The sequence below is a fragment of the Jaculus jaculus genome, chromosome X (genome assembly GCF_020740685.1).
Source record: "Jaculus jaculus isolate mJacJac1 chromosome X, mJacJac1.mat.Y.cur, whole genome shotgun sequence".
NCBI lineage: Eukaryota > Metazoa > Chordata > Mammalia > Rodentia > Dipodidae > Jaculus > Jaculus jaculus.
Genome location: NC_059125.1, coordinates 18,427,950 through 18,441,879, shown reverse-complemented (window position 1 = coordinate 18,441,879; position 13,930 = coordinate 18,427,950). Strand labels below are relative to the sequence as shown.

General features: G+C 33.6%; 1 protein-coding gene and 1 non-coding gene across 2 annotated transcripts in view; one reads left to right on the top strand and one right to left on the bottom strand.

Moving 5' to 3' along the window:
• Window positions 1-13,930, bottom strand: part of Dmd (dystrophin) — a 2,157,654-nt gene that overhangs the window by 1,202,819 nt on the left and 940,905 nt on the right. Inside the window, exon 43 of the mRNA XM_045140973.1 lies at window positions 11,025-11,219. Coding sequence (XP_044996908.1) covers window positions 11,025-11,219 — 195 coding nt within the window. The remainder of the gene's footprint in view (window positions 1-11,024; window positions 11,220-13,930) is intronic.
• Window positions 2,626-2,816, top strand: LOC123457015. The gene has a single exon (XR_006634858.1). It is a non-coding gene; the product is annotated as a U2 spliceosomal RNA (small nuclear RNA).

The window sequence follows — 13,930 nt, the reverse complement described above, 5'->3', positions numbered from 1 at the left end:
AAGTAAGCATTACATGTTAAAATATGTAAACATTCTACAATATTTACTTCCATTTAAAAGACATGTTCATATAAATATTAGCTGATAATATGTGCATAATAATACAGAACTTTATTTTAAGATATATATTTTAAAATATGAATCCTTCTTTCAGAAGAAAATCCATCTCAATGTACTTTGTTTATTCTAATATGGTGGACTACAGCTCTTCAACATGTAGAGAATTAGGAGATTACAGCTTTCTCCAGGGAATTGAACAAGGGTTTTATTTGCTAACTAATCAAGTTGAGATAAAAGTCTCAAGTAACTCTTAATTTAACTTTGCTATGTTCTCTATGATAAGGGATATATTTCTGGTGTTTAGATTTTTTTCTATTTAATGCAAAGTGACAACAACTCCCTTAATCTCAAAGTGTCTCATTACAGAGCCTACCTTTCCCTAACTAAATGGTAAAGCTATTTATATCAATGCCAAGGTAAACACTTTAGAAACCAAACAGGTAGAGAGTGGAGAATAGTGGTATCTGATATATTGAACTTACTCTTAATTGATTCTGATGAAAGCAACATTAAAAGAAGCTCATTGAATTTTTAATGTCTTTTCTTAGAGCAAAGACTTTTTAAAATCTGAAATGTTATGAAAAGTATTAATGTGATTTCTCCTTTGTAAAAGATCTGAATCTTCTCCATAGCCATGAAAATAAATGGATATCTTCCTGATCCAAACTATAAAGTGCAGTTGTGCACACCCTTAAACTTCAACACCCGGTTAGTAAAAGTTGTTTTCTACAATTAATAGGTATTTACTTGCCTTCATGTTTTATTGTAATATAACCTCATATACGTTCACAATTATTGTTATATTAAAATTTCATAAGTTAACTGACCATACATAGAAATACAAATTGTCTTCTAAAGCTTGTCATTAATAAAATAATGAGTTCAAAAATTGTCATTTGCTATTTTAAAATTGTATTTTATTTATTTGAGACATAGATAAAAAGGAGAAAGAAAGAGGCAGTGAATGGGTGTGCCACATTCATCAACCACTATAAACACACTCCAGATGCATGCACCACCTTGTGCATTTGGCTTATGTGTGTCCTAGAGTATCAAATCTAGGCCCTTTTGGATTTGAAGACAAATGCTGTAACCCTTAAACCATCGCTACAGTCCCTGTCATTGTTTTCTTAATCAAAACAATATGTGAAAAAAAAATGAAATATAATCTAGCTATATGAAGAGAAAAAGCTAAAAAGAGATTATAAATTGTTCTTTTAGTCTTTCTTACCCTAATAGTGACTTCTATATTTTAATGACATTTTGGTTATAAGTAGGATGGGAATGGGGCTCAGTGGTAGAATGCTTGCTTAGCATGTTCAAGGACCTGGATTTGACCCTCAGCACTGAAAACAAACAAACCAACCAACCAACAAACAAAAAAAACAGAGTATCAAACTGCATGTTTCAAAAAGAAATGGTAACATTGCTTCTTTAGTGATTCTATAATTTTCATTTCTCTGAAAAATATCAAGTGATAGGAAGAAGCAACTGAAATTTATTCCTCCTTCTTGGGTTTTTGAGACAGGTTTTCATTATGTAGCCTGACATTTCTTTTTTTAAATATATTTATTTATTTGTTTGACATAGAGGGAGGGAGAGAGAGAGGGATAGAATGGGCATGCCAGGGCCTCCAGCCACTGCAAACGAACTCCAGATGCATGCACCCCTTTGTGCATCTGGCTTACATGAGTCCTGGAGAATCTAACCAGGATCCTTTGGCTTTACAGACAAATGCCTTAACCACTAAGCAATCTCTCCAGCCCTAACCTGAAATTTCTTCAAACCTGTCCTTCTCCTACCTCCACTTCCTGGGTGCTTTACAGCCACGTACTATTATGTCCACTTTTAATTAAATAACTGATTAATTAATACCATATTTATTTCTGGAAGGAAATTTTATTGATCAATTTTCCACATGATTCCTCCTTGCATAATTGTCCTACTTTGCTTCATGCCATGGCTTTCATTACATAGCTCTCAGCTCCATAGTGATGCATATTGCAAGCTTGTATATACTTTTTCTGAGAACTAGGTATCTGCTGTCATTGATTCAACAGAAGTTTGTTGAATGACTCCCATGGTCCAGGTATGTCATGTGTCCTGGCAGTACAGTAATGAGTCAGAAAAACTAAAGCATATAGGATAAGTAAGTAGTTTATAGCCATGGTGAAAATGATAAATGCTAAAATGTGTGCCTCCAGTGGTGTAAACAGACATGAAAGAGATGTTATGGTTAGAGGTATACTATAAGGAAACACCTCAGAGAGTAGTAGGCAACACTTTGATAGTCTTGTGAACATCAGAATTTCTTATTTATTCAAAGGGAATACTTATGATATGATAATAGCTATAATATAGCAATGAAGCACAGAAAAATCTTGAAATTTACGTAAATCTATGTAAATCATAATATTTACATATAATCTATATAGTTTACTCTGTCTTCACAATAGTACTCATGAATATTTTGGAACCATCTTTGCCATTGGTATACATTACATATTATGGAAAGAGTCTTTGAAATTTAATTTCCCAGGAAACTACTATTAAGAATTAAGTCTGATCTCTTCTCGGCCTTTTGGCTAAGATCAAGTGTAGTATCTGTTCTTATCAGTTTAATATCTGATACGTCCTCTAGCCAAGGACAATATATTAAATGGATTTTTGGAGCTTGGAGTTGGAATAGGAGCTTGCTCAGTCTGCTCCACGCATCGACCTGGTATTGCAGTACCTCCAGGAACGGTGCACAAAAAAAAAAAAAAAAAAAGAATTAAGTCTGGAGAGAAAGCTCAGTGGTTAAATGTACTTCCTTTAAAAACCTGACAGCATGATGGGTTGTATTCCCCATGTAAAGCCAGATGCACAAAATGGAGTATGTATCTGGAGTTCATTTGCAGCAGCAATAGGTTCTGAAGTGCCCATTCTCTCTCTCTTCCTTTCTTTATCACTCATAAACAAATAAATGTTAAAAACTATTTAGGATTCATGGGCTTGAGAGATGACTTAGCAGTTAAAGTGCTTGCCTGAAAAGCCAAAGGATCCTAGTTTGATTCCTTGGGACCCATTTAAGCTAGATGCACAAAGGGGTGAATGCACCTGGAGTTTGTTTGCAGTTGCTAGAGGCCCTGGTGTTCCCATTCTCTCATTCTCTATCTTTCTCTGTTTCTGCCTATTTCTCCCTCTCGAATGAATAAGTACATATAAATAAAATTTATTAATATTTAAAAACTAAATAATCATTGAAATTCATTTTCATTATAACTGAGTTTCTGAAGTCATTTTGAAAAATTATTTTAATGGTTCTACTACAAGCTGATTTTGTGATTACTTCAGGTATGATTTATAGTGTACGTATAAAAGATATATCCTAAACAAACTTATACATGGCCCAAGTATCCTCCATAAGATGAATCATTATATTCACATAAATAATGAACACCAATATATTACTGCATCAGAGAGTTAAGAAAAAATGGCACCACACTTGATCCAAACATGGTTTGCATATTTGATGAATAGGAGGAAAAAGTCCCCACAACTTTGTTGTAACCAGAAATTTCTATCTACTTCATGATTTGTAAGTTTTAATATGGGAGATTTTGTCTTTAAGAATGTATAAGATAGGATTTATTAAAATAGTCTTTTTGGGGATAATGGGAAGAGTATAAGTGAATTCTTAAAATAATTTTGGGCAGAATTTGTAGTAAATAACAGCATATAATTGTGGTGCTTGATAAAATAATGGTGGGGAAAATGAATTAATAACATACTATAGAGGAGAAATAAGAATGAAATGGCAAATAAAACTATACAATGTAAAAATACACTTGAGCTGGACATTGCTATAATAGAATAAATATCTATATTTTCCTCACTATGAGAAAAATAAATTATTTTAGCAATTATTTAAGTAGGAGTCAAAATAGAGCCAATAGACTGATACTTATAAGATGGCACAAAAAATACAGGTAAATCAAACAATTAAATCTGAAATCACAAAGGTAGAAAAACCATTTGTATTTAAAACTGAGTAAATATGCTAGTTGACAACTAACTATTCCTCAGAGAAATGATTACAACATTCAAATTGTTTATAACTTGAAATATCCATTTTAGCAACATGTTTAATTAAACATTAATAAATATATGTTATATAAAATACATTATAATGTATTTTTACCATGTATTAACTATTATGTTAGAAAATGAAAGTACAATTCAAAAAAACATCAAATTTAAAATTTGTCTTGGGAATTTGCAGGAACTATGTTTATTTAATTTCAACTATGTATGGTATTATTTTGTTGTGATATTAAGTTGATGAAAAACTCAGTCCTTTACCTAGCACTCCCCTTATAATAGGCATTATTTTTTTTCTTTCCTATAAGATATTTTTTTCATATTTATACATACAATGATTCATACTATTATCTAATTCACCTAGCACAAGAAGAGAAAAATAGTCACTTTATTCACAGTATTAGTTTTGCCTTCAGTTAAGTGACTGGAATTATTAAATTAGTCCTTAAGTCGTACAAAATAGATTCCAAAGGAGGGAGATCACAACAAACATGCTAAGAGCTATTGCTTATGCTTCATGGCAAGGCAGAAGTATAAAAAATAGCTATGACACAATATTCCAGGTGTCATCTGCCAAGTTCACCAGACACGTATCCTGCTTGAGCCTAAAATCGTTGTACAGATGATCTTTCTACACACATGCTTGCTATGCAAATCAACTGACTTTATTTGGGAATCATTTTCAGAATCTGGCATGCTTTAGTGACTATCCTAGTCTAGTCACCAACATCTAGTCACTAAAATCCTTGCCTTTGCTCTGGTCCTTGTATCTCTAGTCTTAACCTAGGAATCAGCATGATGTGATGCTTTAAAAACATCAGTCAGAAGGGGGTTACTTAATTGCTCACTAACCTACAAAGATCCCCATTTCACTATGATTGGAGCCCCAAAACTTATCCTCTCATTTTCTAGGTTCATCATTTTACTTCAGCCACTCTGGCCATGAGCAAGACGGGCTAATTCCCCGGTGTGCCATCTCTTCTACCTAGACAGCAAGGCTGAGTTCCTTACTTTCTTCCCTTTTATGCTCAAACATCATTTATGTTCTATCCTACCTCCTTAGTGTTCCTGTATCTGCTGGCATATATCTGTGTTCTCCTCAGTTCTTAACATGCATTGCCTTGTTATCAATACTATTGGCTTTGTTCCTTGTTCTTGAAGCACACAGGGCAGTTTAAAATCATTTTGGAATGAATGAATCCTTACTCCTTAGAAAATTACTAGTGTTAAGAATTCATTTTGGTGACTGCAGTGCTCAGTACTGAAATATCTCTACCACACCTTCCAAGGCTCAGGGTATAATGTGGAAGAGGTGGTAGAAAGAATGTAAGAGCCAACGGAAGGGTAGGACTCCATACAACATGCTCCCTCCAGACACAAAATGATCTGGATATCCATGCCCTCACAGTGCCTGATACTAACTGCATAAGACCATCATAAGAGAAGGAAAAGATCATGACATCAAAATTAAAAGAGAGACTGATTGAGATGGGGAGGGATATGATGGAGAATGGAGTTTCAAAGGGAAAAGTTGGGGGAGGGAGGGTATTACCATGGGGTATTTTTTATAATCATGGAAGTTGTTAATAAAAATTTGGAAGAAAAAAGAATTCATTTTGGGATTTAAGAGGCATTCTTAACACTTGAGCTAGGACCACCTCAACATCTATACTTTTTAATCACCCTTGAATTTTGAAGCTCAAATTATTTCTCATGCTGTTGAGGTTGAATCCAGACTGTCTTTAATTATACATCCTAATTAAATGATACACATAAGTAAGACCAAGTTACCTAATTGTACAACCTGTAATATTTCTTCTTATGATACTCTTCCACATCCTGTCTCCTACAAACAAAGCTCATGTTCTCACAAGAAAAAGGAAAGAAAAAAAAAAAAACACATGGAAACCATAGAATTATCAGTGTTGATAAGTTTGATGAAATGATGTACTTCAAGTTCCTTGGTTTCCTCACTCGTGTTCTTTTCTTCTATTTTTCCCTCCTTTCCTCATATATCTCAGCATTTTTGCCCATCTTCCTTCCTTTTTTTAAAAAAAAACTTTTTACTTTTTGTTTTGTTTTGTTTTGTTTTTTTGTTTTGTTTTGTTTTGTTTTCAAGATCAGGTCTTGCTGTATATCCCATGCTGACCTGAAATTCACTATGTAGTCTCAGGGTAGCCTTGAACTCACAGTGATCTTCCTACCTCTGCCTCCGGGATGTTGTTATTAAAGGTATGCACTGCCATGCCCAGCTGTATAAAATCTTTTTAAATTGGCATGGAGTTAGCTGGAACTGAAATCCAGGACATTTTCTCTTGGACTAGGCATGGTAGAGTTTAATGTTCTACTTTTTGTTAATTGCACAAGATTTCCTTCATTGTGCCCAACGCATAATCATAGAAAAAGATGCATGAAGAGTAGCCAGCAATATACGACCATCCGAATTGTTTACTAGGCTCATTGTATAGCTCAGTGGTAGAACTTTTGCCTAGCACATGCAAGGCACAGTTAATTCACTGCACTGAAAAAAACAATCCTTGCCTCATATTTGTCTACTTACATTTTATTCTACTTCTTTGTGTGTAAGAAAAGTGTATAATTTTAGGAATTTCAGAGAGTTATGAGGAGTATTAATTTAGGAAGTAGAGGTAAGCTGTTTTATCACAGTGCTGCAGCAGTTAAGTTCATTCTCACTTCTGCCTAATTGTCATTGTTGTAAGCTGTATTCTTATCTGTGCCCTAAAAATCTCTCATGTCTATGCAAAGTCCCAAATGAACAACTCTGGAACTCATTAGTGAGGAAGCAAAGGTGCAAAAATACCACTGGGCAATTCCATGTTCCCCATGGAACATTCCTAAAGATCTCTGTTGACAAGTGCTGACCATGTAGTACATATACACTTATTTCAAAATTACATTTGATAGAGTTCCTTGAGAATTAGCTCCTAAAACATGGATGGACATGCAATAACTTATTGGGGAGTCATCTTATGAAACAATGGTAAAGAAAAAGGAGCCATAAAAAGCACAATCATTAGGCAGCATGGTTATAAAAGGCTCAGAATGTTGACTCATATTTCAGGGTTATAACAACTGGACTGCAAATGAATATTTCATCTCCCAAAAGCTACTGCTTACTGATTCAGATTAGAGGAAAATGTCAGCTTTAAGTCTACGAAACATGTGGGCATAAATCACTATAGAAAAATTCAAAGCAAAGAGTCAGAATTACTTAGAACTGGCAACTACCAGTCAGATTATACAGAATGTTGAGTGAAGAAAGGCCATTGGTAAACTTTCAAGAATGTACAATATGGGCTGGAGAAATGGCTTAGTGGTTAAGCGCCTGCCTGTGAAGCCTAAGGACCCCAGTTTTAGGCTTGAATCCCCAGGACCCACGTTAGCCAGATGCACAAGGGGGTGCACACGTCTGGAGTTCGTTTTCAGTGGCTGGAGGCCCTGGTGCGTCCATTCTCTGTCTATCTATCTGCCTCTTTCTCTCTCTGTCTGTCACTCTCAAATAAATAAACCAAAAATAAATAAATAAATAAATAAATAAATAAAAAGAATGTAAAATATACCAGGGAAAATGAAACTTTGAATAAATACAGCATACAGGAGTGGTGGGATGGATTACTTCCATTGGACTTATTTTTATGACACTATTTCAAGTAGATAAAGCTCTTAGGGCAGTATTTTTTGTAAGTTTGTATGTAATACTAATACTTTGTATTTTTATCTAATGTACAAAGAACTCTAAAACAACATTGGATGATATAAAATATATATTCCATCTTAGCAAATTTTATTAAAACAATATTTTATTCCTAAAATACAAAATGTATTCTTAAAAGTGTTTAAACTTTTTAGAATATTTAATTCTTTCATAATTATTGTGATATCATATATGTTATTAACTTTTAGATCTAAACAAGCATGACAAACTCATAAATAAAACTATTTGTTTTGAAATAAGAGCAAATACTACTTATCCACACATTTAAGCTCAATATCTAGTTATTTCTTAGTTAATATAGTATCTCTAATTTGTAGGTTTTCAAATGTAGGTGATTAGTTGGAATGATTAGGTAGCTTCTCAATATAGTAAACTGATCTATCCCACATGTACTATTTTAATTATGTTTTATAAAGAAAATAATTAGTTTAACTTATTTCCTATTATATGGGTTATATCATAGTTTTAAGACATATGTCTATTAAACCACATCCTTAAGTACTATCATTTATAAATGAATTCATGCAAATCTTTTGTGAATAAAATCAACCACAATTTAATTTCAAATCTTCCTAATGAGCAGTTGTGCAATCCATGTGCTACTTTGCTAATTTAATGACTGCATAATTGCACTGATAATTGCCTTCAAGAGAAATATGAGTTTATTGATAAGACTGAGTTTCAATCTCATCTCTTTCAAAATGCTGATGAAGGCATGGGGAGATACTTTAGCAGTTAAGGTGCTTGCCTGACAAGCCAAAGGACCTAGGTTCATTTCCCCAGGACCCATGTATACCAGATGCACAAGGTGGTACATGCCTCTGGAGTTTGTTTACAGTGGCCGAAGTCCTAGATGTGCCCATTCTGTGCCTCTCTCTCTCTCTCTCTCTCTCTCTCTCTCTCTCTCTCTCTCTCTCTCTCTCTCTCTCTCTCTCTCTGTGTGTGTGTGTGTGTGTGTGTGTGTGTGTGTGTGTGTACCTTTCTATATCTCTCTCAAATAAATGAAGCAAAACAAAATATTGTAAATGATTAAAAATCAAAATGCACATGAAGTTAGGAAGCCCATTTGGCTGCTGTAGATTGTTGGGAAAGACATGGAAATGTATCCCCAGTTGTATCTCCTGAGGATTCAAAAATCCAGCTAAATAAACCTGCAACAATAGCTTCTTACAAATCATATTAATCAGCACTATTAAAATTGGTGATTCAAAGGTACTCAGTGGGGGGATGGAGAGATGGCTTAGCGGTTAAGCGCTTGCCTGTGAAGCCTAAGGACCCCAGTTCGAGGCTCGGTTCCCCAGGTCCCACGTTAGCCAGATGCACAAGGGGGCGCACGCGTCTGGAGTTGGTTTGCAGAGGCTGGAAGCCCTGGCACGCCCATTCTCTCTCTCCCTCTATCTGTCTTTCTCTCTGTGTCTGTCGCTCTCAAATAAATAAATAAATAAAAATTAAAAAAAAAAAAAAGGTACTCAGTGGGCAACTTAGTAAGTTCCAAGTCATTGCTCTTCTGACCAGTATCTCTGTGAACATGAAAAGGAATGGATACCTGTTCATTATCTCTCATTTGCATATTGAATGACAATAATATGCTTATAAACTCTGCCTTCATGAGAAATTACTTAATGTGAATAATGATAGGTGTCCTAGCATGTCTCATAAGTTATTTAACTTTCATTTCAAAGAACACAAGAAACAATACCATACAGAGATGGATTGCTTTAATGTCAACATTGCTCTTGATTTTACTATAGCACACAATTTTATAGGCTATTGTATAATAACAAAGTAAAATCATTCAACATATTGAAATACTGATTTTCAAAACAAACTGCATCATCTATTTGTGTACTTATGCATAATGTGTCATATGGAAGGAGTTCCCAAGAAATCATTTAGTATACAAAACACTGGAGTATTATGCATTGCTGATAGAAAACTCATCTGTATATTAACATTTTCTTGCTTTCACTGGAAAATCCCAAGCTCTATCTATGCCATTACACTTAATTTTATATATGAAATGTATGATCATACAAACGTATCTAAACACGCACATTTTCTGTGTATTTTTGTGATGCTATATTCATTCACATTCATATAGTACCTACTATAATTAATTACCTTTTAACTCACCACCTTTTGTCTGGATACAGAATTTGGTAACATGGTTTTAGTAGTATGAAAAATGCTCAATTTTGTCAGAGGATTTTGACTAGTAGTGTTAAAATATTTTATCAACTCTCTTTCATTTTCTTCCCTCCCTTCTTTCTTCCCTCCCTATCTCTTACTTCTTTCTTTTTTCATTCATTCATTCATTCATTCATTCATTCATTTATTCTTCTTTCTTCTTTCTCTAATTATACATAATATTTTTTATATAGTACAGTTTGACCCAAAACTTGAAATTCTATTCTCTCAGCCACCTTCATTGGTCTTATGAGTGGACATCATTGCACTAGTTTAGTTTATCAAATTTTCATATACTATTTGTCACAGAAAAATCATTGACATTGTTCTGAAATGAAATATATATTTGCATATATCTATATCTATATCTATCTATCTATCTATCTATCTGTATATATATATATATATATATATATATAACAGTAGTTATAATTTAAATATCATCTAATTTTCCATGTTGGTGGAGGAGAAAGTAAATATACTGATTTTGAATATACTTTTTTTTTTTTTTTGGTTTTCTGAGGTAGGGTCTCACTCTAGCCCAAGCTGACCTGGAATTCACTATGGAGTCTCAGGGTGGCTTTGAACTCATGGCAATCCTCCTACCTCTGCCTCCCGAGTGCTGGGATTAAAGGCATGTGCCACCACGCCCAGCTGAATATACTATATCTGTACCAAAACTTATTTTGTTATTCAATTCTGTCTGCCAAAAACATTACTTTTGTACATCCTTTGAACACTAAATATTATAACATATTTCTAATTTATATCTCTTTTTATAACTCACATTTTAAGGCTACTCATTCCAGATTTTTGAGAATTCCAAGTATAAAATAATGAATTGCAAGTATAAGTGAAAATCTCTCAACTATATATACAATTGAAGTCATCTGGTTTAGTATAATTAATGATCAGTGTGATCATCTTGTAAAATTTAATGAAAGTTTTTTGCATTTACCTTAAGAGATTCCTCTTGCTTAAAGAGATCTTCAAACTCTTTAGCACAGAGTTCAGGAGCTTTGAGAAGTTGTTCTACTTCTAATAGGGCTTGTGAGATATGACTGATCTCAGTCAGATAAGTAGAAGGCACATAGGAGATTTCCAAAGGCATGTCTTCAGTCATCACCACCATCGTCTCTTCATGGAGAGTGTGCTGGTATAGGTATACAAAAAGAATTTTTTTTTTTAGCTTCCTAATAATGAAAAGTATTTCACTGAGTTTATATAGATTCCTGTTTATAGTTGATAGAGGGATGGAAGTGTATTGCAATATACATATGAGAGCAAGTCTAGGAAAAAAGGGTTACTCATTTGTTGTATATTCCCATCTTCCAAAAATGTGTTAGAAGCATTTTTTAATGAGATGCACATAGTTTAGCACTGCAAGTATAAGAAGAAAATATGATAGTATAAAAAGAAGACAATTTGACCTTAAGAATAATATTTGCAATTTGATTTAAATTTTAATTGCAAGCTTCCCAGAAATATAGGGATAAAATATGCAGGGGACCTATATTTGCTCTTTTAATAAAAGAGAAATACTTCTTAAACTTTCCTCCCTAGTCTTTAATAAGATGTAGGAAGTCCCAAGTGGTTTTGGTTAGTATATACCTCTTGCCCAAATCTCTGGCATGAGCTTTGAGCTACGCTGTTAGTAGGCAAAATTAAACTGCTAATAAAGGTAGGAGGTGAGTAAGGCTTACACTAGTATTCATATAATTTCTAAAAGCCCTGGTGTCTAAGAGTACACTTGTTTCATCTCTTACACCTACACTTTCTGAATCTTTATTTAAGTGCCATGAATAATGAGGATTCACAGGTCCAGGACCTTTTGAAGTTTGCCTATGGAACCTCGTCCCCTACTATGTATAATAGCTAGAAGTAAATGCTACTTGGCATGCAAAAGTCAGCAGATGGATGGCCTCTGTGCTTTTCCTTCTACATCATCATCAACAACACTCTTGTAATTAAAATCATTCTCCCAGTAACTTTGTTTCACTAATGTTATTGTATGGACTTTGGAATCCCGCACTGAATCTTCCAAAAAGATTAGTAAAAAATTATGAGCTGGCTCAGGAGTTTTAGTCTCAAATTTTATATGACATACAGATAGAATCATGCTAGTTTAGATGTTTCATCTAATTTTGACATAGAAAACAGAAGTGTAGGAGTCACTTTTTATTCATATATAATATATATTGTTCTATTGTATATTTCATAACAAATACTTTATGTTCAATGGATTGAAATATAAGTGAATTTCTAATTGCCATTTTATATAATCATATAATCTTGAGCTAGGGGCTGGAAGATGGCTTAGTGATTAAGGTGCTTGCCTGTGAAGATTAAGAACTCATGTTCTATTCTCCAGGTCCCACATAAGCCAGATGCACAATGACACAAGCGGACAAGGTCACACATGTGCACAAGGGAGTTTAAACATCTGGAATTCGATTTCAGTGGCTGGAGGCCCTGGCGTGCCAATTCAAGAATTTGTAAGTTTTTTTTTTTAAAGTGAAACCCTAGGCTGGAGAGATGGCTTAGCAGTTAAGTGCTTGCCTGTGAAGTCTAAGGACCCTGGTTCAAGGCTGGATTCCCCAGGACCCATGTTAGCCAAATGCACAAGGGGGTACACACGTCTGGAGTTTATTTGCAGTGGCTGGAGGCCCTGGTGTGCCCATTCTCTCACTCTATCTGCCTCTTTCTCTCTCTGTCTGTCGCTCTCAAATAAATATGGGAAAATTTGATATAATTCACTGAAATGAAATAGCTAATCTTGCAATATCCTACTCACTCCTTGCTCAGAAACAGAACTTAAAGAGTCTCCAAAAGTTTCAATTGATAAGGCAAATCAAAGAAAATGAACAGTACAGCCAATTACTTAAAAATCTTGTGAATATAAAAGATGTTCCAATATTTGCTCTAACAAACCACTGATAACTAAGTAGTCCTTTTATTTTCATTTTTTGTGTATAATAAAAATAGAATACTTACAATGTCTAAAATGCCTCTGATTAAGATTGCCTGTGGGAATTGTTTGAGCTATAATTGAGAAAATGAACTTTGAAAAATGTTCATATAAATTCAAAATATTTATTGATATCTTGAATAGAATAATCTTTCTCATCCTAGTGATTATATATATATAACCCTGTAATGTCAGATAACCAAATTTTAGTGATGGAGATTACTTGTATAGAGCAAACTTAGGGTAACTCTGAGAGCTTTTCTGAGAAATAACAAAATTAACTCAACAGTGCTGTTAAATGTTCAATGCATATTTGAATATTCACATTTCTTTTAATATTCTAATCCATGCAACAATTTTAACATATAAATAAAATAATTCTAATGTAAAAGGAACTGAAAAAGATTAAACAAAAAAGACATATGGGACTCTAATTTACTACTCATTCTTTAAAAATGTATTATTCTTTTTGATATGGTGATTCAGATTTATAATGGATACACTATAGCCACTGAATGACTTTCAGTTTGGTATTTATAAAGCATTCAGACAGTTATTAAAAAGTCAGTATAATTGTAAGTAACAAATTCATTTTCACTTATTTTTGCTAAATCCAAGCAGTCATATACAGATTAAGCTTTTTCATTTGAATTACATTAGCTATATCTTGAATAATTATACCCTTCTAAATTCTGATATATACAAATCCCATCTAACCTTTTGAAAATCAATATGCTTTTCTTAATATACACAGCCGTGTATCATTACAAATATTCATGCATCATTATAAGGAAGCAACTATTGCCACATTAATTTATTTGATTTTCCTTTGTTCATTGTATGTATGTATGTGTGTGTGTGTGTGTGTATATATATGTATACACACACACACACAC